The 20,984-nt window shown below is 60.3% G+C and overlaps 3 protein-coding genes across 3 annotated transcripts; 2 read left to right on the forward strand and 1 right to left on the reverse strand.

Moving 5' to 3' along the window:
* Nucleotides 1–2,004: 2,004 nt before the first annotated feature.
* On the forward strand, nt 2,005–11,027 carry LOC115916797 (carnitine O-acetyltransferase-like; the record flags this gene model as incomplete). Its single annotated transcript, XM_030970534.1, has 14 exons — nt 2,005–2,271; nt 3,225–3,328; nt 4,512–4,565; nt 5,189–5,324; nt 6,193–6,382; nt 7,232–7,410; nt 7,958–8,058; nt 8,145–8,276; nt 8,357–8,467; nt 8,810–8,945; nt 9,201–9,263; nt 9,650–9,787; nt 10,316–10,507; nt 10,938–11,027. Coding segments are annotated over 14 exons (1,893 nt in total), but the record flags the coding sequence as incomplete, so codon positions are not given.
* A 1,932-nt stretch (nt 11,028–12,959) lies between these two features.
* On the forward strand, nt 12,960–15,341 carry LOC115916798 (proline-rich transmembrane protein 1-like; the record flags this gene model as incomplete). The annotated part of the gene is made up of 3 exons (XM_030970535.1): nt 12,960–13,049; nt 14,066–14,272; nt 15,131–15,341. Coding segments are annotated over 3 exons (474 nt in total), but the record flags the coding sequence as incomplete, so codon positions are not given.
* A 3,060-nt stretch (nt 15,342–18,401) lies between these two features.
* Nucleotides 18,402–20,091, reverse strand: LOC115916799 (tubby-related protein 1-like). The gene is made up of 2 exons (XM_030970536.1): nt 19,960–20,091; nt 18,402–19,690 (listed from the first exon to the last, which is right to left on the reverse strand). The coding sequence occupies exon 2, from the start codon at nt 19,545–19,547 to the stop codon at nt 18,402–18,404; it is 1,146 nt and encodes a 381-aa protein (XP_030826396.1). The 5' UTR covers nt 19,548–19,690; nt 19,960–20,091.
* Between the last annotated feature and the right edge of the window lie 893 nt (nt 20,092–20,984).

Consider the following 20,984-nt stretch of genomic DNA (forward strand, 5'->3'; position numbering starts at 1 on the left):
CCCGCCTTATTTAGCAAAGTGGGCGTGGTCTAGCTCGATTTGGGCGGAGTTTTTCCATTCCCGGCATGGTAGGGGCGTGGCCAATATCGATCCCACCCCCTTGGGGGCTTCCCCGACCAATTTAGCAAAGTGGGCGTGGCTTAGCTCGGCGGGGGGGCGGTGTTTCCCCATTCATAAAAAGGGGCGTGGCCCGTGTGGAGTGGAGGCGTGGCCAGAGTTGATCCCACACCCCCGATGCACTCCCAACCCCTCCCCCACCCAATTTGGCAAAGTGGGCGTGGCCTCGCCCGGGTTGGGCGGAGTTCTCCCATTCACCAGAAGGGGGCGTGGCCTGCGCGCGATTTGTGGGCGTGGCCTGCGCGCGGTCTGTGGGCGGGGCAGCCATGGGGCGCTCGCTGTGGGGCTGGGGGCGCCGCCGACCCCCCCCAGGAGGGGAAACCCCCAAAGTGAGGCCGGGGGAGGGGGCGCGGGGTGGGGGAGGGGCCGGGGATGGGGTGGGGGAGGGGCAGGGGGGGGGGGGGGGGAGGGGCGGCCCTCGTGCGGGGCCGCACGTCCGCGTGGGGGAGGGTCGAGGATGGGGATGGGGGGGGATTCGGGGGTAATTGGGGAGGGGGGCTGCGGTTAATTGAGTTAATTGGGGAGGGGCTGCGGTAATTAGAGTCATCTCCGTTAATTGGGGAGGGGTCCCGAGTGGTTTAGGGGCTCCGCTTGAATTGGGGAGGGGGCTGCCTTAATTAGAGTGGTCTCTGTTAATTGGGGACGGGTCCCGAGTGACTTCAGCGGGTCTCCGTTAATTGGGGAGGGGTCGCGAGTGATTTGGGGGCTCTACTTTAATTGGGGGGGGGGCTGCCTTAATTAGAGGGATCTCTGTTAATTGGGGAGGGTCCCATTAATTACGGGAGGGTCCCGTTAATTGGGGAGGGGGCCGCGGTAATTAGGGGGAGGGTCTCCGCGTTAATTGGGGAGGGGTCTCTATTAGTTGGGTTGATTGGAGGGGTCCCGTTAATTGGGGAGGGGGTCTCCGTTAATTTGAGGTGTCCCGTTAATTGTCGATATCCCCGTTAATTATTGATATCCCCATTAATTACCGATATCCTCGTTAATTAGGGGGGTCCCGTTAATCACCCGCACCCCTTTAATTAGCGAGGGGTCTCCGTTAATTCCCCACACCCCGTTAATTGAGGGGGTCCCGTTAATTGCCGAAATTCCCGATAATTGCCCCCAGCCCGTTAATTGCAGATATCTCCGTTAATTACCCATATCCCATTAATTAGAGGGAGGCCCGTTAATTGCCGATATCCCGTTAATTGCCGATATCCCGTTAATTATTGATATCCCCATTGATTACCCATATCCCGTTAATTGGAGAGGGTCCCGTTAATTGCCGATATCCCGTTAATTGGGGGGGGTCCCGTTAATTGCCGATATCCCCGTTAATTATCGATATCCCCGTTAATTGCCCATATGGCCTTAATTAGGGATGTTCTCATTAACTGGTGGGGGTCCTATTAATTACCCGAACCCTTTTAATTGGGGGGCTCCTATGAATTGACGGGGGTGTCCCGTTAATTCCAGCGGGGCGGGGTGCGTGTCCCGTTAATTTCGGGGGGGCGGGGGTGGGTGTCCCGTTAATTCCGGGGGGTGCGTGTCCCGTTAATTTCGGGGGGTGGGTGTCCCGTTAATTTCGGGGGGCGGGGTGCGTGTCCCGTTAATTCCAGCGGGGCGGGGTGGGTGTCCCGTTAATTCCGGGGGGCGGGGTGGGTGTCCCGTTAATTTCGGGGGGTGCGTGTCCCGTTAATTTCGGGGGGGCGGGGTGCGTGTCCCGTTAATTCCAGGGGGGGGGGGGGTGGGTGTCCCGTTAATTCCAGCGGGGCGGGGTGGGTGTCCCGTTAATTTCGGGGGTGCGTGTCCCGTTAATTTCGGGGGGGCGGGGTGGGTGTCTCGTTAATTTCGGGGGGGTGGGTGTCCCGTTAATTCCGGGGGTGGGTGTCCCGTTAATTCCAGCGGGGCGGGGTGCGTGTCCCGTTAATTACCGAGGCCCCGTTAATGAACCGCGCCCCGCGCGTTCCGCAGGCGGAGCCCGGCGGGGGCCGCCCCCCCCTGCCCAGCCTGGGGGTGACCCTGGGCCGCCTCCTGGGGGCGCTCGAGGCGCTCGTGGCCCCCCCGGAGCGGGCGCGCGCGCGGCGCCTCGTGCGCGAGTTCGGGGCGCCGGGGGCGGGGCCGCGGCTGCAGGAGCGGCTGCGCGGGACCCGCCCCCCCCCCCGCCTGCCCGTGAGCGACCCCCGCGGTGGGGAGGGGCGGGGCGGGGGGTCCTGGGGGATTTGGGGGAATTGGGGGCGTCTGGGGCGGTTTTGGGGGATTTGGGGGGATGGGGGGATTTGGAGGGTTTGGGGGGGGATTTTGGGGGAATTTGGGGGGGGTCTTAAGGGGTTTGGGAGGGATTTGGAGGAATTGGGGGGAATATTGGGGGGTTGGGGGGAATTTTGGGGAGTTTGGGGGTTTGGGGAATTTTGGGGGGATTGGGGGGGTTTGGGGCAGTTTTGGGTGGGATTGGGGGGGATTTGGGGGGGTCTGGGGCGGTTTTGGGGGATTTGGGGGTGGGGGAATATTGGGGGGTTTGAGGGGTCTTGAAAGGGATTCGGGTGAATATTGGGGGTTGGGGGGATTTGGGGGCGTTTGGGGGGATTTGGGGGAATTTTTGTGGGGGAATTTGGGGGGAATATTCGGGGGAGTTTTGGGGGTTTTGGGGGAATATATGGGGAGAGTTTGGGGGTTGGGGGGGAATTTTGGGGGGCTGGGGAGAATTTGGAGGGGTTTTGGGGGGGTCTTGAGGGCTTTGGGGGGGATTGGGGGGAATTTGCGGGGTTTGGGGAGGAATTGGGGGAATATTGGGGGGGTCTCGAGGGGTTTGGGGGGATTTTTGGGGGGTCTTGAGGGGTTTTGAGGGAGGGTTGGGAGGATTTTAGGGGGGATATTGGGTGGTTGGAGGGGGATTTGGGGGGATTTGAGGGGATTGGGGGGATTTGGGGGGGTTTGAGGGGTCTCGGAGGAGGTTTGGGGGATTTGGGGGGGGGTTTGTGGGGATTTTGAGGGTTTTTTGGGAGGATTTGGGGAGATTTGAGGGGGTTTTGGGGGGGATTTTGCCGGGTTTTGGGGGGTTCCTGGGGAGGTCTCCGGCATTTCGGGGACCCCCTCCCCAATTTCGGGGTCTCCGGGGGTCTCAGGAGTGGCCCTGGGGCTCCAGCGAGCGCCTCCCGCTGCCCGTGCACACCTGCGCGGGGCTGGCGCTGCCGCCGCTCGGCTGGGACGGCTGGAGGGGACAGCTCTGGTGAGACCGGGGGCACTGGGGGGCACTGGGTTAAACTGGGAGGGACTGGGAGGGACTGGGAGGGACTGGGAGGGGTTTGGGGGGACTGGGGGACTGGGATGGGATTGGGATGGACTGGGAGGGGTTTGGGGGACTGGGGGGGACTGGGATGGGATTGGGATGGACTGGGAGGGACTGGGATGGACTGGGAGGGGTTTGGGGGGAACTGGGATGGACTGGGAGGGGTTTGGGGGAACTGGGATGGACTGGGGGGACTGGGAGGGACTGGGAGGGACTGGGAGGCACTGGGAAGGACTGGGAGTGACTGGGATGGACTGGGAGGGGTTTGGGGGGAACTGGGAGGGACTGGGAGGGACTGGGAGCGATTGGGATCAAACTGGGATGGACTGGGAGGCACTGGGAGGGACTGGGATGGGATTGGGATGGACTGGGAGGGGTTTGGGTGGGACTGGGAGGGACTGTGATGGACTGGGGGGGACTGGGGGGGACTGGGAGGGACTGGGATGGGACTGGGTTAAACTGGGAGGGACTGGGATAGACTGGGAGGGGTTTGGGAGGGGATTGGGGCGAACTGGGAGGGAACTGGTTTGAACTGGGGTGGATTGGGATGAACTGGGAGGGAATTGGGATCAAACTGGGATAGACTGGGATGGGAATGGGAGGGACTGGTGGGACTGGGGGGAACTGGGAAGGGTTTGGGTTAAAGTGGGAGGGACTGGGAGGGGTTTGGGGGTAACTGGGAGGGAACTGGTTTGAACTGGGAGGGAATTGGGATCAAACTGGGATAGACTGGGATGGACTGGGAAGTTCACTGGTCCTTAATGGTGTTACTGGTCCATACTGGTCTCTAACTGGTTTTCTGGTCCATACCGGTTTATAACTGGTCCATACTGGTACTCACTGGTTCCTTACTGGTGTCACCTATCTCTAACTGGTCCATACTGGTCCATACTGGTTTATACTGGCCCATACAGGTCCGTACTGGTCCATACTGGTCTCTAACTGGTCCATACTGGTTTTTACTGGTTTATACTGGCCCGTACTGGTCCATACTGGTCCATACTGGTTTATACTGGCCCGTACTGGTCCATACTGGTCTCTAACTGGTCCATACTGGTCCATACTGGTTTATACTGGTCCATACTGGTCTCTAACTGGTCCATACTGGTTTATACTGGTGCAGGTTCGCTGCCCGGCTCCTCTCGGGGGTTCTGGACTATCGGGAGCAGCTCCAGAGGTGCTGCGGGATCGGGGCAAATTTGGGATTTTTTGGGAAATTTTGGGGGGTTTTTTTTTGAGTTTTTTGGGGCAATTTTGGGGTTTTTTGGGGGAAATTTGGGGTTTTTTGTAGATTTGGTATTTTGAGTTTTTTGGGGCAATTTTGGGGTTTTTTTTTTGGGCGAGAATTTGTGGGGTTTTGGGAGGTAAATTTTGGGGTGCTTTGGGGTTCTTTAATTTTTGGCCGATTTTTGGGGTGTCCCTGATGGGTGATGCCCCCGAGCCCTGGGTCCAGGCCGCATTCGGGGGGTGCCGGGGGGGATTTTATGGGGATTTTTTGGGGGTTTATTTTCCTTTTTTTTTGGTTTTTTTTTCATTTTTTGGGGTTTTTTAATGGGATTTTTTTTAAATTTCGGGATTTTTGGGGTGTCCCTGACCGTGTCCCCCCCGACAGACGGGACCCCCCCGAGCCCTGGGTCCAGGCCGCATTCGGGGGGTGCCGGGTGGGATTTTGGGGTTATTTAATGGAATTTGTTTTGGTTTTTTTAATGGAATTTCGGGATTTTTATGGATTTTGGTGGGATTTTTTTTTAAATTTCGGGATTTTTGGGGTGCCCCTGACCGTGTCCCCCCCCCGGACAGACGGGACCCCCCCGAGCCCTGGGTCCAGGCCGCATTCGGGGGGTGCCGCGTCCCGGGGCCCCGGCGGGACGAGGTGCTCCGGCTGCCCCCGGGGGCCCCGTCCCCCCCGCACGTGACCGTCAGCAGCAACGGCCAGGTGGGGGAGGGGCGGGGCCGGGGGCGGGGCTGGGGGCGGGGCTGGGGGCGGGGCTGGGGGATGGGCGGGGATTGGGGGGGCATTTTGGGGGGATTTTATGGGAGATTTTAGGGGGATTTTTGGGCGTATTTGGGGGAGATTTGGGGGGTCCTGGGGGGATTTTTCGGGATTTTGGGGGATTGGGAAGGGGGATTTCGGGATGGGTTATTGGGGGAGATTTGGGAGGATCCTGGGGGGGATTTTGCGGAAGATTTTGGGGAGGGGGGGATTTGGGGGAGATTTGGGGGGGATTCTGGGGGGATTTCGGGGGGTCCTGGGGGGTTCTAGAGGGCGGTTGGGGGGATTTTTGGAGGGGATTTTATGGGATTTTGGGGGAGATTTGGGGGGGGGGTCCTGGGGGGATTTTGGGGGACTTTGGGGCGTTTTGCGGGGGTCTGGGGGGGTTCTGGGGAGATTTGAGGGGATTTTGGGGGGTTTGGGGGAATTTTGGGGGTTTGGGGGGAGATTTCGGGGGGCTTGGGGGGTCGTGGAGGGCGGGGGGTCTTGGGGGGAGATTTTCCGGGCATTTGGGGGGATTTTGGGCAAGTTTTGGGAGGTTTCGGGGTGTCCTGGGTGCAGTTTGTGCATCCGGGGGGGGGTGGGGGGATCTCGAGCCATTTTGGCGCGGCTTTAACCCTTTAACCCAAATTTCCTCTCTTTTCTTTTCTTTTTTTTTTTTTTTTGCTCCATTTTTTCATCGATTTCAATGAAACTTTCCCGCTTTTTTTTTTAAATTTTTTTTTTTGATTTTTGCCCGTTCCCGGCCCGTTTCACCCCAAACCCCGGTGGGGGGGGGGGGTCTCTCTCTCTCTCTGCCCCTCCCCCCCAGTTTTTCCTGGTGGGGGTCGCGTCCCCCTCGGGCCGGCCCCTCCCCCCCCCCGCCCTGCTCGCGGCCCTGGGGGGGCTCCGGGAGCGCGCGGGGCTGGGGGGGGGAGGGGCGCGCGCGCACCCCCCCGTGGGGCTCCTGACCGCGCAGCAGCGGCGCCACTGGGGGCGTGTCCACGGCGCCATGATGAGAGGTGAGGGGCGGGGCCTAGCGACGGGGAGGCGGGGCTTAATAGGGGCGGGGCTGGGTGGGGATTTTGGGGGATTTTTTTTTTTTTTTTAATTTTGTGGTGATTTTTGGGGTGGTTTTGGGGGGGGAATGGTGAATTGTGGGCGGGGCTTAATTGGGCGTGGCCCGGGTGTGGCTGGGAGGGGATTTTGGGGGATTTTTTTTTATTTTGTGTTGATTTTTGGGGGGATTTGGGGGGGGAATGGTGAATTGTGGGCGGGGCTTAATTGGGCGTGGCCCGGGTGTGGCTGGGAGGGGATTTTGAGAGATTTTAATTTTTCTAATTTTTCGATGATTTTTGGAGTGATTTGGGAGGGGGGAATGGTGAATTGTGGGCGGGGCTTAATTGGGCGGGGTTGGGGCGTGGCCCAGGTGTGGCTGGGATGGAATTGGGGCAAAATTTGGGGGACAATTTGAAGGGTTTGGGGGGAAATTTTTTGGGAAAAATGAGTATTTTGGGGCGGGGCTTAACTGGGTGTGGCCCAGGTGTGGTCCCGAGGATTTTTGAGGAAATTCTTGAGGATTTTGGGGGTGGGCGGGGTCTCAATTTTGGTGGAAAATTGAAATTTTAGAATACTGAAATTTAGAAAATTGAAATTTTTGAATATTTATGGGTGTGGCCTTGAGTGGGCGTGGCCTCACTTTGGGGCGGGGCTTTTAGGTGAGAAAACCCCTTTGGGGTGGGCGTGGCTTCCATTCCCAGGCTATTTTCGGGTGTAAAACCCCCAAATCGGGGAGGTGGGCGTGTCCAATGGAAGCCCCGCCCCCTCACCCAAGCTGAGTGTGCGTGTCTAACGTTAGCCCCGCCCCCCAGACCGGCTAAGCCGCGCCTCCCTGGGGCGGATCCAGAGGAGCCTCCTGGTGCTGAGCCTGGACTCACCTGTGCTGGCCCCGCCCGGTGGGCGTGGCCCCGAGGGCGTGGCCGCCCAGGTGCTGCACGGGGGCGGGGCCAACGCCAACAGCGCCAATCGCTGGTGGGACAAGACCCTGCAGGTGGGCGGGGCTTTGGATGGGGGTGGGGCTATACCTCTAGGGGGCGGGGTTGAACCTTTGTGGGCGGGGCCTCACCTGCTCAGGTGTGTTTGGGGGTGGGGTGAGATCTTGCAGGTGGGCGGGGCTTCATCTGGGGGCGGGGTTTTCCCTTTTTAGGGGGATTAAAAAAAATTTTTGGGTACAGTGGGCATGGCCGGGTGTGCTCACCTGCCCAGGTGCATCCAGGTGATGCAGGGCGTGACTCTTACTTGGAACCATCCAGGATTTCGTATTTTCCTTTTTTTTGTTCTTTTTTTTTTTTGGGCTTTTTGGGGTGTTTTCTTTGGGTTTTTGGGTATTTTTTGGGCGCAGTGGGCGTGGCCAGGCGCGCTCACCTGCCCAGGTGAGTCCCTCAAGCTCAGGTGATTCAGGGCGCGGTTTTCACCAGAATTTCCCATTTTTCCTGGGGTTTTTTTTGTTTTGTTTTGTTTCGGGGAGGGATTTTGGGTAGAAATGGGCGTGGCCAGGCGCGCTCACCTGCCCAGGTGTGCCCTCCCCCCATGCCCAGCTGGTGATTGGCCAGGACGGCACCTGCGGCGCCCTCTGGGACCCGGCCGTGATCGACGGCGCCGTGGTGGCCGAGCTGCTCGACCACGCCCTGGAGCACAGGTGAGCCCGCGCGGTGGGCGTGGCTTAGCAAACCACGCCCCCTTCCCAAGCCTCCCCCGCGCTCAGGTTGCGCGCTCCTTCCCCAGCCGCCGCTTGGGCCCCGCCCCCTCCTCCGGCGAGGCCACGCCCCCTGCCCCGCCCCCCCCGCAGCGGCTCCGCTTCAGCGTGGGCCCCGAGATCGCACCTGAGGTGGAGCGGGCCAAGAAACACCTGGACAGGTGAGGGGGGTGGGAGGTGGGGCGTGGGAGGGGGTTGGGGAGGGGCCAAGCGTGACCACGCCCCTCGCCCCTCCCCCCAGCCTGGCGGCGGACGTGGACGTTCATTGCTTCAGCCACGAGGGCTTCGGGGAGGGGGCGGGGCCGCACGCCGAGGCCGTGGTGCAGGTGGGGCTGCAGGTGGCGTTCTACAGGTGAGGGGGCGGGGCCACGCCTGGGGAGGGGGCGGGGCTACACCTGGGGACAGGTGAGTTCAAATGAGGGGGTGGGGTCACACCTGGGGACAGGTGAGCTCACCTGTGACCCCCAGAGGAGGCTCTCCAGGTGTACAAGGGACACACCTGAGCCCAGGTGAGGCTCCCCAGGTGAACCTGAGCCTAGGTGAGCTCACCTGTGACCCTCAGTGGGTCTGTCCAGGTGTGCAGGGCACACACCTGCCCCAGGTGGGTCTGTCCATGTGTGCGTGGGGCACACACCTGCCCCAGGTGAGGCTCCCCTTGCCCACCTGCCCCCCAGGTGACCCCACCTGTCCGCAGGGCCCACGGCTCGCTCTGTGCCACCTGCGAGCCGCTGTCGCTGCGCCACGTCCTACCTGGCTGCACCGACCTGCTGCGCCCACCTGGGCCGCCCTGCCTGGCCCTGGCACGGGCGCTCGACGAGCCCGACGCGCAGGTGAGGGCACGGGGAGGGTGTGGCACTGCCCAGGTGTGTGTGGGGGAGGGAGGGGCAGAGAGGGAAAAAAGGGGGAAAAGGAAGAGAAAAAAGAAGAAAAAAGGGGGGGCGGGGGGGGGCCCCCCCTCTTACACAAAAAGGGGAGCCCCCCCCCCCAAACAAAAAAAAAAAAAAATTACCCCCAAACAACCCCCCCCCCCCCCCCCCCCCCCCCCCCCCCAGGTGTGCCCAGGTGTGACCCAGGTGTGTCCCCAGCCCGAGGAGCTGCTGGCGCTGCTGCGCGAGGCCGTGGAGGCGCAGGAGAGCCGGACCCAGGAGGTGAGCGGGGACAGGTGGGCACAGGTGGGCACAGGTGAGCCTGGGCGGGGCTCTGGGTGTGCCCAGGTGTGCCCAGGTGTGTGGGCGTGGCTCTGGGTGTGTCCAGGTGTGTTTGGGTGTGTCCAGGTGTGTGGGCGTGGCTCTGCGTGTGGCACTGGGTGTGCTCAGGTGTGCCCAGGTGTGTGGGAATTGTTCTGGCAGGGTCCAGGTGCACCAAGGTGTGTGCCCAGGCGTGTGGGCGTGGCTCTGGGTGTGGCACTGGGTGTGACTCTGGGTGTGTCCAGGTGTGTTTGGGTGTGCCCAGGCATGTGGGCGTGGCTCTGGGCGTGCCCAGGTGTGTTTCCCGGTGAGTGGGCGTGGTCACACATTAACCCTCACCTGCCCAGGTGCTCTCGGGCCAGGGGGCGGAGCGACACCTGCAGGGGCTGCGCCAGGCGGCGCTGGCGGCCGGGGAGCCCCTCCCCGAAATCTTCCTGGACCCCGCCTACGCCCAGGCCACGCACTTCCGGCTCTGCACCCTGCAGGTAACCCCGGGACACACCTGGGGGGACCCTAAATCACCTGGGGGAGCCAAACTTCACGAGGGGAACCCTAAATTCCACCTGGGGATCTCCAAATCCCCACCAAATCCCCCAAAATCCCTCAAATCCTCCAAAAATCCCCCCAAATTGCCCCAAACCCCCCTCAAATTGCCTCAAAATCCCCCAAAACCTCCCCCAAATCCCCAAAAACCACAACCCCCCCCAAAACTGTCCCAAATCTTCCCAAAATTCCCCAAAATCCCCCAAAAAATTCCCCCACAATCCCCACAAATGCCCCGAAATGCTCCAAAAATCCCCCAAAATTGCCCCAAATCCCAAAATGCCCCCAAAATTCCCCCAAATCCACCAATTATCTCCCAAAACCTCCCAAATCCCCCAAACATCCAAAAAAATTCCCCAAAAATCCCGAAAAATAATTTCCCAAAGTCCCCCCAAATAACCCCCCAAAAATCCCCCAAATTCCCCATAAACCCCAAAAATTCCCCCAAATCCCCCCGAATCCGTCCCCAGGTGCGCTCCCGCGAGGGCTCCTGGCTGCTCCGGGGTCCCCTGGTCCCGGACGGGTACGGGGTGGGGGTGGGGCACGTGCTGGCCCCGCCCCCCGGGGACCCCCGAGGCCCCTCCCCCACCGCGGGGGGCCGGGGCTTCGCGTGGCCGTCACCGCCTTCGCCTGCTGCAGCCACACCCAGGCCGCGCACCTGGGCGGGGCCATCCGGGGCGTGTTCGACCACCTGGCGGCGCTGCTCAGGGGGCGGAGCCTCGGCTGAGACACGCCCACATCGGGAGGACACGCCCACAGCTGGAGGGACAGCGCCCACACCTGGCAGGACACACCCACACACCCCCCCCAAAAATTGTACCTCGTATCTCCCCCCCCCACAAGGATGGAAATTGGGGTGAAAAGCGTCGGGTTTGGGAACGGAAATAAAAACCAAAAGGTTTTGGATTCGTGGTGGTGGTTTTGGGGTCTGGGGGGGCTGCGGGGGGACAGGTGAGAATTTGGGGTCCAGGTGAGGATCTGGGGATCAGGATTGTTCGGAAGAAGCTCCAATCCAGGGAATCCGAGCCGTGATTTGAGGTTGGTCCCGGGTCAGAATTTGGGGGATCCGGGCCAGGATTTGGGCTCAATCAGGCGCTGATCCAGCGGAATCCAGGCCAGGATTTGGAGGCTGATAAAGCTCCAATCCGGTGGATCCGGGCCAGGATTTGGGGTCAATCCTGATGCAATCCAGGCCGGGTTTTGGGGGTCGATTCCATCCCCAATTCAGCAGAATCCAGGCCAGGATTTTCAGGATCCAGGCCAGGTTTTGGGGATCCGTGCTGATCCAATCCAGGGAATCCAGGTCAGGTTTTGGGGGGTCTGACAACAGGCCAGTGGGGACGGCGGGTTTGGGGACAGGTGAGGGTTTGGGATCAGGATTTGGGGATCAGGATTGTTTGGAAAAAGCTCCAATCCGTGAAATCTAGGCCAGGATTTGAGGGTGATCTTCATCTGATCCAGGCTGGGTCTTGGGCTTTGAGAAAGCTCCAGTCCATGGAATCCAGGCCGGGATTTAGGGATTGATCCTGATCCAATCCAAGGAATCCAGACCAGAATTTGGGATTTAAAGAAGGCCCAATCCAGTGGAATCCAGGCCGGGTTTTGGGGATTGATCCTGACCCAATCTGTGTAATCCAGGCTGGGTTTTGGGGGATCCAGGCCGGGTTTTGGGGGTTGATTCCAGTCCCAATCCAGGGAATCCAGTCCAGGATTTGGGGATTGATCCTGATCCAATCCAGGCTGGGATTTGTGCTCAATCCGGCCCGGCTCCAGCAGATCCAGGCCGGGTTTTGGGGGTCGTTCCTGATCCAATCCAGGTTTTGGGGAATCCAGGCCGGGTTTTAGGTGATCCAGGCTGAGTTTTTGGCTCGATCCTCATCCGATCCAGTGGAATCCAGGCCAGGATTTGGGGGCGGATCCTGATCCAATCCAGGCCGGGTTTTGGGGGCGGATCCTGATCCGATCCAGGCCGGGTTTTGTGCTCGCTCCGGCCCCGCTCCAGCGGATCCAGGCCGGGTTTTGGGGGTCCCGGTCCCGGTTCGGCCCGGCCATGGCGGCCGAAAAACCCGGTACGGGGGGGGGGGGATGGGAACCGGGGGGTCCCCAAAAATTTGGGGAGACTGGGGGGCGGTCGGGGGATGGGGGAGGTGCGCGCGACCCCTCCCCCACGGTGCTAAAAATAACCGGATTTGGGGAGGGGGGCAGGGGGGCGGGGCGACCCAAAAACGTCGATGGAGGGGGGTGGGGGAGGGGTGGGAAAACATTTTTGGGGGGGGGGGAATTTGGGGAGGGGGATGGGGGTGGGAATTTTTGGGGGGTGGGATTTTTTTGGGGGGGGCGGGGATGAAATTTTTGGGGTGGGGACGGGAATTTTGGGGGGTGGGATGAGATTTTTTTGGGGGTGGGTGGGAGAGGGGATTTTTTGGGGGGGAAATGGGAATTTTTGGGGTGGGGGGATGGAATTTTTGGGGGGGTGGGCATGAGAATTTTGGGGTGAGGAATGGGAATTTTGGGGTGGGGGACGGGATTTTTTGGGGGGATGGGAATTTTGGGGGGGGATGGGAATTTTTTGGGAGTGGAATTTTTTGGGGGGACAGGGATGAAATTTTTTTGGGGGGGAATGGGAATTTTGGGGTGGGGGTCTCGCTGCTGACCCCTCCCCCCTCTTAATTTTTTTTCCCTTCTCTCCCCCCCCCCCCCCCCCCCCCCCCCCAGGAGGGCCGGACGGGGCGCCCCTCCCCCACGCCTCCCCTCCCCCTTACGGCCCCCCGGCCCCGCCCCCCGGCCCCCTGCTGGGCGTGGGGGGCGGGGCCTCCACCCTGCCCCGGGGTTTCCCAGGGGCGGCCACGTTACCCCGGGGGGGGGCGGGGCCGTTGGGCTGGGGGGGCGGGGCCATGGCCGGGGGCGGGGCTCTGGGGGGTGGGGGAGGGGCTCTGGGGGCGGCCACGCTGCCGCGGGGGCTGGCGGGGGGAGGGGGCGGGGCGATGGGGGGCGGGGCGGCGCACGCGGCCACGCTGCCCCGGCCCCCCATCACCACGCCCACCACGCCCCCTCCCCCAGCCCTACGGCCCCGCCCCCAGCGCCGGCCCCGCCCTCCCCCGCCCCCCGCCGTGGGGTTCGGCGCCCCCCCCCCGCCCCCCGTTCGCGCTGCAGCTGCAGCCGTGCGGCCCCGGCGGCTTCGTGCCCGTGTACCCCGCGGCACAGGTGAGGGGCGGGGCCACGCGGGGCGGGGCCAAACGGGGGCGGGCAGTGACGGGGTGGAGCCGCTGGGGGCGGGGAGGGAGGTGGGGAGGGGTGCGGGGGGTTAAAGAGGCGTGGTTAAAGTGGGGGCGTGGTTAAATGCGGCATCATCGAATGGGGGTGTGGCTAAATGGGGGCGTGGTTTCATGTGGGTGTGGTTAAGGGGGGAGTGGTCAAATGCAGCATCATCAAATGGGGTGTGGCTAAATGGGGGCGTGGTTTAATGTGGGTGTGGTTTAAAGAGACAGGCGTTAAAGGGGTGTGGTTACAGAGGGAGCGTTTGAAAGGGGGCGTGGTTAAACGGAGGTGTGGCTAAAGAGGGTGCGACAAAGGGGCGTGGTTAAATGGGAGGTGTGGTTAAAAGGGTGTGGTTAAAGAGGGGCGTGGGTAAATATGCATGTATAAAGGGAGGGGCCTAAAGGGGTGTGGCTAAAGGGGTGTGGCTAAAGGGGGAGTGGTTAAAGAGGGGCGTGGCTTAGTGGGGCATAAATAAAAGGGCGGTTAAACAAGGAATTACTAAAATGGGGGTGTGGTTAAACAGGAGGTGTGGCCAAAGAGGGGCGTGGTTAAGGAGGGTGTGTGGTTTTAGAGGGGCTTGGTTTGAGAATTTGCATATTTGAAGGGGCGTGGTTAGAGGGGGGTGTGGTTTAAGGTGTAACTTTAAAGAGGGTGTGGTTTAACAGGGGTGTAATCAAATGAGGGCGTGGCCAACATGGCCCATTTTAAAGGGGCGTGGCTTGTGGGCGTGCCCATTGTACAGGTGGGCGGTTCCTGATTGGATGTACTTATGGGATGGGGGCGTGGCCTCATCATCATAAACCAGCTGTGCCTTAAACAGGGGCGTGTCCTCCCACAAAAGGGGCGTGGCTTAACCCCTGCCTCACCCCTTTTTTGGGTAAAATCCCGGAAATAAATTGGGGGGGGGTGGGGGGTGGTGAAGTGGGCGTGTCCTTCTCTAACCCCACCCCCCTCCCCCGCAGACTTTTGGCTCCGCCCCCGCCGGCCCCGGCCCTTTGCCCGGCTCGGTGGGCGGGGCCGGGGGGGCTCCCCTGGGGCCCCCGCTGGGTCTGGGGGTGCCCGAGGGGCACCGGGGGTCCCTCCCCCACGATTACCTGCCCATCGCCGTGCTGACCACGCTCTGCTGCTTCTGGCCCACGGGCGTGGTGGCCATCGTCAAGGCCGTGCAGGTGAGGGGGGAGCTGGGGGGGATTTGGGGGAATTTGGGGTGGATTTGGGGTGGATTTGGGGGGATTTGGGGTGGATTTGGGGGAGTTTTAGTGAAGTTTTGGGGGGAGAGGATTTGGGCAGGCTTGGGGTGGGTTTTGGAGGGATTTGGGGGGATCTGGGGGGAGTCTGGGGGGGGTTGGGGGAATTTGTGGGGGTCTGGGGGTGGTTTATGAGGTTTTGGGGGGATTTGGGGCAGTTTGGGGGAGATTTGGGGGGATTTGGCGTGTATTTGGGGGAGTTTTAGTGATTTTTTGGGGGCTTGGGGGGGTTTTGGGGGATTTGGGGGGGTCTGGGGGGGTTTTATGAGGTTTTGGGGGAATTTGGGAGGGATTTGAGTGGGATTTGGGAGGTTTTGGGTGGGATTTGGGAGGTTTTGGGTGGGATTTCAGTCGGGATTTTTGGGTTTTTTGTGGGGGATCTGGGTGGGATTTTGGTGCTTTTAGGTGGGATTTTGGTGTTTCAGGGGCGATTTGAGTGGGATTTTGGTGGTTTTGGGCGGGATTCTGGTGATTGGAAATGGGATTTTGAGGGGATTCGGGCAGGATTTGGGAGGTTTTAGGTGGGATTTTAGTTGGGGTGTTGGTGGTTTTGGGGCGATTTGAGTGGGATTTGGGAGGTTTTGGGTGGGATTTCAGTCGGGATTTTTGGGGTTTTTGGGGGGGATTTGGGTGGGATTTTGGAGGTTTTGGGTGGGATTTTGGAAGTTTTGGGTGGGATTTCCGTCGGGATTTTTGGTTTTTGGGGGATGCGGGTGGGATTTCGCATTTGCTCACGGCGCCCGTACCTAATTAACGAATTGCCGCGATTAACGGGGCGAGGTGCGCACGGCGGTGGCGCGTGGCGACATCGTGTCGGCCGAGATCGCCTCGAGGGAGGCGCGGAACTTCTCCTTCATCAGCCTGGCCGTGGGCATCGCCGCCATCGTGCTCTGCACCATCCTCACCGTGGTCATCATCATCGCCGCCCAGCACCAGGACAACGACTGGGACCCCTGAGACCCCTCCCCGAAAAAAAAACCCGCCCCAAAAACAAAACCAAACCCTGTAAATACATGTCCCAGAAAAACCCCAATGATTCCCCTAAAAAAATCGCAAAAAAATCCCCCAAAAATTGGAAAAAAACCCTCAAAAAATTGGAAAAAAATCCCCAAAAAATAAAAAAAAAAAACCCTGAAAAATCGAAAATAATCCCCCAAAAATTCCCAAAAAAATCCCCAAAAAACCCCCAAAAAATCGAAAATAATCCCCCCAAAATTCCCCAAAAAATCCCCCCGAAACAATTCCCCAAAAAATCCCCAAAAAACCCCAAAAACCCCCCAAAAAGAAAAAATCCCCCAAAAACCCAAACAAATCCCAAAAATCCCCAAAACCCCCAAACCAAAAATTCCTCAAAAGTCCCCCAAAAAATTTAAAAAATCTGCCGAACGACTATATTAAAAAAAAAAAAAATTCCAAAATGTCCCCAAAAAATAATAAAAAAAATATCCCCAAAAAAGTCCTACAGAAAAATCTGGAAAAATTCCCCCAAATACCCAAAAAATCCCCCCCCAGAAAAAACCCCTCAAAATTTCTAAAAAACCAACAAAAATACAAAAAAAAACAATTCAAAAAATACCCCCCAAAAAATCCCCCCAAAATTCTCCCAAAATCCACTGTAAATTTTTAAAAAATCCCCAAAATGGCTCCCATAAAACAAAAAAAAAAAAGCAAAAAAAAAAAAAACCACTCAAAAAACCCTTAAAAAACCCCAAAAATCCCCCCAAACCCCCACCGGGGAGGGGCTTCTCCATCCCATAATAAGCCCCGGGGACGCGGTGATGGTTTTGGGGGGAACTGGAGGAGCGGCGTCGTTGCCATGGCAACAAGGGCTTGGAGACGATGGGGACCCCCCCCTCAAAACATGGCGTTGCCATGGCAACGGGGCCCAAACCGCATTGCTGGCATCCCATAATAAAGGGGGGGTGATGGCGCAAGCAGCGTTGCCGTTGCCTTGGCAACCGCAGGCGCCCCAACAAAACCGGCGGCGTTGCCATGGCAACGGGGACAAAAATCGGCGCCTGGCATCCCATAATAAGGGGCGGGGGCGGGGATGTTGCTATGGAGCGGAGGAGCGTCGCCGTTGCCATGGCAACGGGGCGGCAATAACAGAAATCGCGTCTGGACCGTTTCCATGGCAACGGGGGAGGGATAATCCCGCTGCAACGCCATCCCATAATAAAGGGGAAAGGTCGCAGTTGCCATGGCAACGGGGCGGGAATCGGCGGCCCCCATCCCATAATAACCCGCACACGGTCGCCATGGCAACAGCTGGAAATCCCCGCCCCCTTCCCGGCTCTCCCAGGATGCTTTGCGGCCGCGCCTCATTTGCATGCCAAGCCCCCCCCCCTTTGGTGGCTCAATAAAGCGCTATATTGATATTCGGGGGGGGCGGTGCTTATGTTAATGAGGGGGCGGGGTTAACTGGGGTGGGAGGGGTTAATGGTCTCCATGGTAACGCCCCGCACAGCCCCCCCAATTAATGATTTCTTGTTAATGAGGGGGGGTTATTAATTGGGGTTGAGGCTTCACATGAAGAGAATATGGATTAGATGTTAATTAGCATAAAATAGCATAAATTAGCAATGCTAATTAGCATGATTAACACCCACAAAACCAGATCCAACAGATCCCAACCTTTTGATGAACCCACCCTCATTAACGCCTCATTAACAAACACGTTAATTACCACACCAGCACACCCACAACGCATTTACAATGAACATAATTAGCGTTTCCACACTTTATTATATACATGCACAATTAACAGCTCATTAATGAGCCACCGCCCTAACAACCCCCATCCAACGACAACATCAATTACTCCACCTCACTAATTAACCCTTATCACCCCCTAATTAACGCTAAATACCGCTAATTAGCGCTAATTAAGCGAACATCTCCCCAGCTGCACGGCCAGCCTGGTGTCCCTCTCCCTGGCCACCCTTTGTCCCAAATTACCCCCAAATTACCCCGAAATTACTCCCTAATTACCTACAAATTACTCCCCAAATTACCCCCAAATTGCTCCCTAATTACCCCTGAATTACTCCCTAATCACCGCCTAATTCCCCACAATTAAGTGAACAATTCCCCAATCTCCATTTCTCAAAACTACACCCAGGCTGTGCCCTCTCCCCTCAATAGCCCCAAATTACCCCACTAAGAACACAAATTAACGCCTAATTAGTGCTAATTACACACTAATTCCCCTAAATTTCCCCCTATTTTCCCCATAATTCTCACTACACTAAATACCCCACCTGAACCCTAAAGGACACTAATTAACACTAATAACACAATTAAGCAAACATCTTGCCCAGCCGGGTGGCCAGCTGCCGGGCCTTGTCCCTGACGCGGCCCAGCTCCCTGCGTGGGCTAATTACTCACTAATTACCCACTAATTAACACTAAATAACCCCCAATTCTCCCATAAATACCCCCTAAAGGACACTAATTAACACTAATAACACCTAATTAGATTAAGCAAACATTTTCCCCAGCCGGGTGGCCAGCTGCGTGTCCCGCTGCCGGGCCTTGTCCCTGACGCGGCCCAGCTCCCGGCTGGCTCCGGCGTGCCCGGGCCGGGCCCTGAGCACGGCCTGCAGATCCTCCCTGGCCGCCTCCAGGTCCATCATGGCGGCGCTGGCCACGCCCCGCGCGTACCTGGCGCCCAGGTGAGCCGGGCACAGCTCCAGCGCTTTGCCGGCGTTGGCGGCGGCGTTGGCGGCGTTGGCGGGGCCCAGGCGCAGCTGCGCCTCGGCCAGCCCGGCGTGCAGCTCGGCCTTGAGCCGCCTGAGCTCCGGCGCCAAGGGCGGAGGCCCCGCGGCCGCGATGGCGGCGCGGAGCGAGCGGCGGAACGCGCGGCCGGCCGCGCTCAGCAGGCCCGCCCGCAGCAGCTCCGCGGCGTGAGCGTGGCCGGACCGCACCGAGCGCCAGCGGGCGGCCGGAGGCGCGGCCCAGAAGGGCGGCGGCGCGGTGAAGGCGCCCAGGCGGACGCTGAGGGCCGCGCCGCGGGCCGCGCTAGGCCGCAGCCAGGCCCGCTCGCCGCCCCTCATGGTCTCGAGCGCCGCGTCCAGCAGCGCCGCCCAGCGGCCCTCGGCCGAGCCCAGCCGCACGCTCCGCCAGCGGCCGCAGCCGCGGCGGCGGCGGGAGCGGCCCAGGGCGGGGAGCGGCCCCCGCGCGGCACGGACACACGGACGCGGCACAGAGAGCCCGGGCCGGGCCGCGCCAGGCCGCGCCCGGGCCGCACGATCAGCTTGGACCACGCCCCGTCCGGGCTGGCCTGCCAATGGGCGGCCTCGGGAGGGGATGGCCGCGCCCCCTCGGGGATAAGCTCCGCCCCCTGGGCGGTAGGACCCGCCCCACAGTGCTCAAGTTCCGCCCTATAACCTTTAGGCTCCACCCCCTCTGCTCTAAGCTCCGCCCCCGGGGCATTAGGATCCATTCCAGAGTGATCAAGCTCCACCCCCTGGCCTTTGAGCTCCACCCCCTGCGGTTTAAGCTCCACCCCTTGGCCTTTAGGACCTGCCCCACAGTTCCCAAGCTCCTCCCCCTGCTCTTTAAGCGCCTCCCCTTTTCTTTTCGAATGTTTAAGCTCCACCCCCTGGCCATTAGGATCCACCTCACAGTGCTCAGGCTCCGCCCCCTGTAATTTAAGCCCCACCCCCTGTGCATCAAATCCCGCCCTCTCTCCCACAGGCTCCGCCCCACAGTTCTCAAGCTCCACCTCCCAGTCCTCAAGCCCCGCCTCCTCATCCTCAGGCTCCTCCTCCCAGCCTTGAAGCTCCGCCCCCCACGCTGCCAGCCCCTCCTCTTCGGGTGCCCGAAGCCACGCCTCCTCCAGCGACCAATCCCAGGGGTCTCGCGCCTGATTGGCTGCGGTGGCCAGAGGCGTGAGGTCATTGGTGGGATCATGGAGGGGCGGGGCTTGGCACTCATTAGGTCTGGGTGCTGCGTTCTGATTGGTGGATGGCATTGCTGTGTCCTGATTGGCTGGAGATTTATGTCCTGAATCCTGATTGGTTGAAGCTTTGTGTGCTGTGTCCTCATTGGTCGAGCCTTTGCGTGCTGTGTCCTCATTGGCTGCCGCTGGCTCCTTGCTGTCATTGGTCACCTCACGCACGCTCTGCGTCCTGATTGGCTGAGCAGCACCTCCCCTTCCTCTCATTGGCCGAGCCCTGCAGCGGAGCATCCTCATTGGCCGCTGCTAATCCCCCATCTCGCTGCTGATTGGCCGCCGCTTCCTCAGCGTCTTTGCTCCCATTGGCTCCCTCGGAGAGCGCCGTACTCTGATTGGCTGACGCTGCTCCTTCCATCTCCCCTCGACCAATCGCGATCCTCCTAAATACAAAGAGGCGTGGCCTCATCAGAGGGGCGTGGCGACTACCCAGGGGGCGTGACAAACACCAGGGGCGTGTCCTGCACTCAGTGGGCGTAGCCTGACCGCGATTCTCCCTGAGGCTTCTGAAGCCAACCCCCCGCCCTCCCCTTTCTGTGACGTCAGTTCCGCTCTCTCTCTCCCGCTAGGCCCCGTCGCGCCGCTTCGCGCCGTTTCCATGGAAACCCCGCTCGCCGTTTTCCGTCCCCCCGGGCCCGGGACCGTCTCTTACCGGCTCGCGGCTCCCGGTTCTCCGCTCCGGTACCGGAATTGGCGCCGGTGCCGCCTCCCCGGGCCGGTCCCGGCCGCCGCTTCCCCTTTAAAACCCTGAGGGAAGCCCTGAGGGAACCCGGAAGCGCCTGCACCGCGCATGCGCCAAGAGGCGGGCGGGAATTCTCCGCGCTGCTATTGGTGGGAGTGTGAGGCTGAGCGAGCGCTGATTGGCTGGCGGCCAGAAGGGGCGTGGCTAAGCGGCGTGAGGGGGGAAAGATGGCGGCGGCGGCGCTGGCGCCGGAGCTGCTGGTGCAGCTGGACCCGGGGCGCTTCCGAGCCGATAATTTGCTGGGGGCCGAGGACTGGGGTGAGGGCCCGGCCTGGGGAGGGGTCTGAGGGGTGGGGGAGGGCGGGAGGGAAGGGAAAGCGGGAGGTTTCGTGTGGGGGAAAGGGGGCGTGGCTTGTAGAGGGGGCGTGGTTTCTAGAAACAAATCAACTTGAGGCGTGGCTTCTGTGGGCGTGGGTTTGTGGGCGGGGCTCAATAGGGCATGGCCTGGACGAGGGGGCGTGGCCATGTGATGGGCGTGGCTCTCTAATTTAATCGAAACAGGCGGGGCTAAGGTGATGTGGGCGTGGTTCTGATTCGCTAACCACGCCCCTTTTTATGCAGATGACGCCCTCTACGGTTGCCTTGACGACCGCCTGGACCCCGCCCACCTCTTCCCCTCCCTGGACCCTGACCCCATGGTAAGCCCCGCCCGTTTGAAACCAAACCCCGCCCACTCTGGGGGCGTGGTTTGGCGCGGCCACGCCCATTCGGGGGTCCCAACTCCGGCCCCTCCCCCACAGTTCGGCTGCGCCCTGGACGGGGGGGGCGGCGCCAGCCCCCCCCCCCGGGCCCCGGGAGCCCCCCCTGCCCTGCCCAGGTGAGATCGGGGGGTTTGGGGAATTTTGGGGGAGATTTGGGGGGATTTGGGGAATTTTGGGGGAGATTTGGGGAATTTTGGGGAAGATTTGGGGAATTTTGGGGGAGATTTGGGGAAT

The sequence above is a fragment of the Camarhynchus parvulus genome, unplaced genomic scaffold, assembly GCF_901933205.1.
Source record: "Camarhynchus parvulus unplaced genomic scaffold, STF_HiC, whole genome shotgun sequence".
NCBI classification, from domain to species: domain Eukaryota; kingdom Metazoa; phylum Chordata; class Aves; order Passeriformes; family Thraupidae; genus Camarhynchus; species Camarhynchus parvulus.

Coding starts and splice junctions, on each gene's coding strand:
- LOC115916799 (XM_030970536.1), bottom strand. CDS start 19,547: ATGAGGATGCTCCGCTGCAGGGCTCGGCCAATGAGAGGAAGGGGAGGT.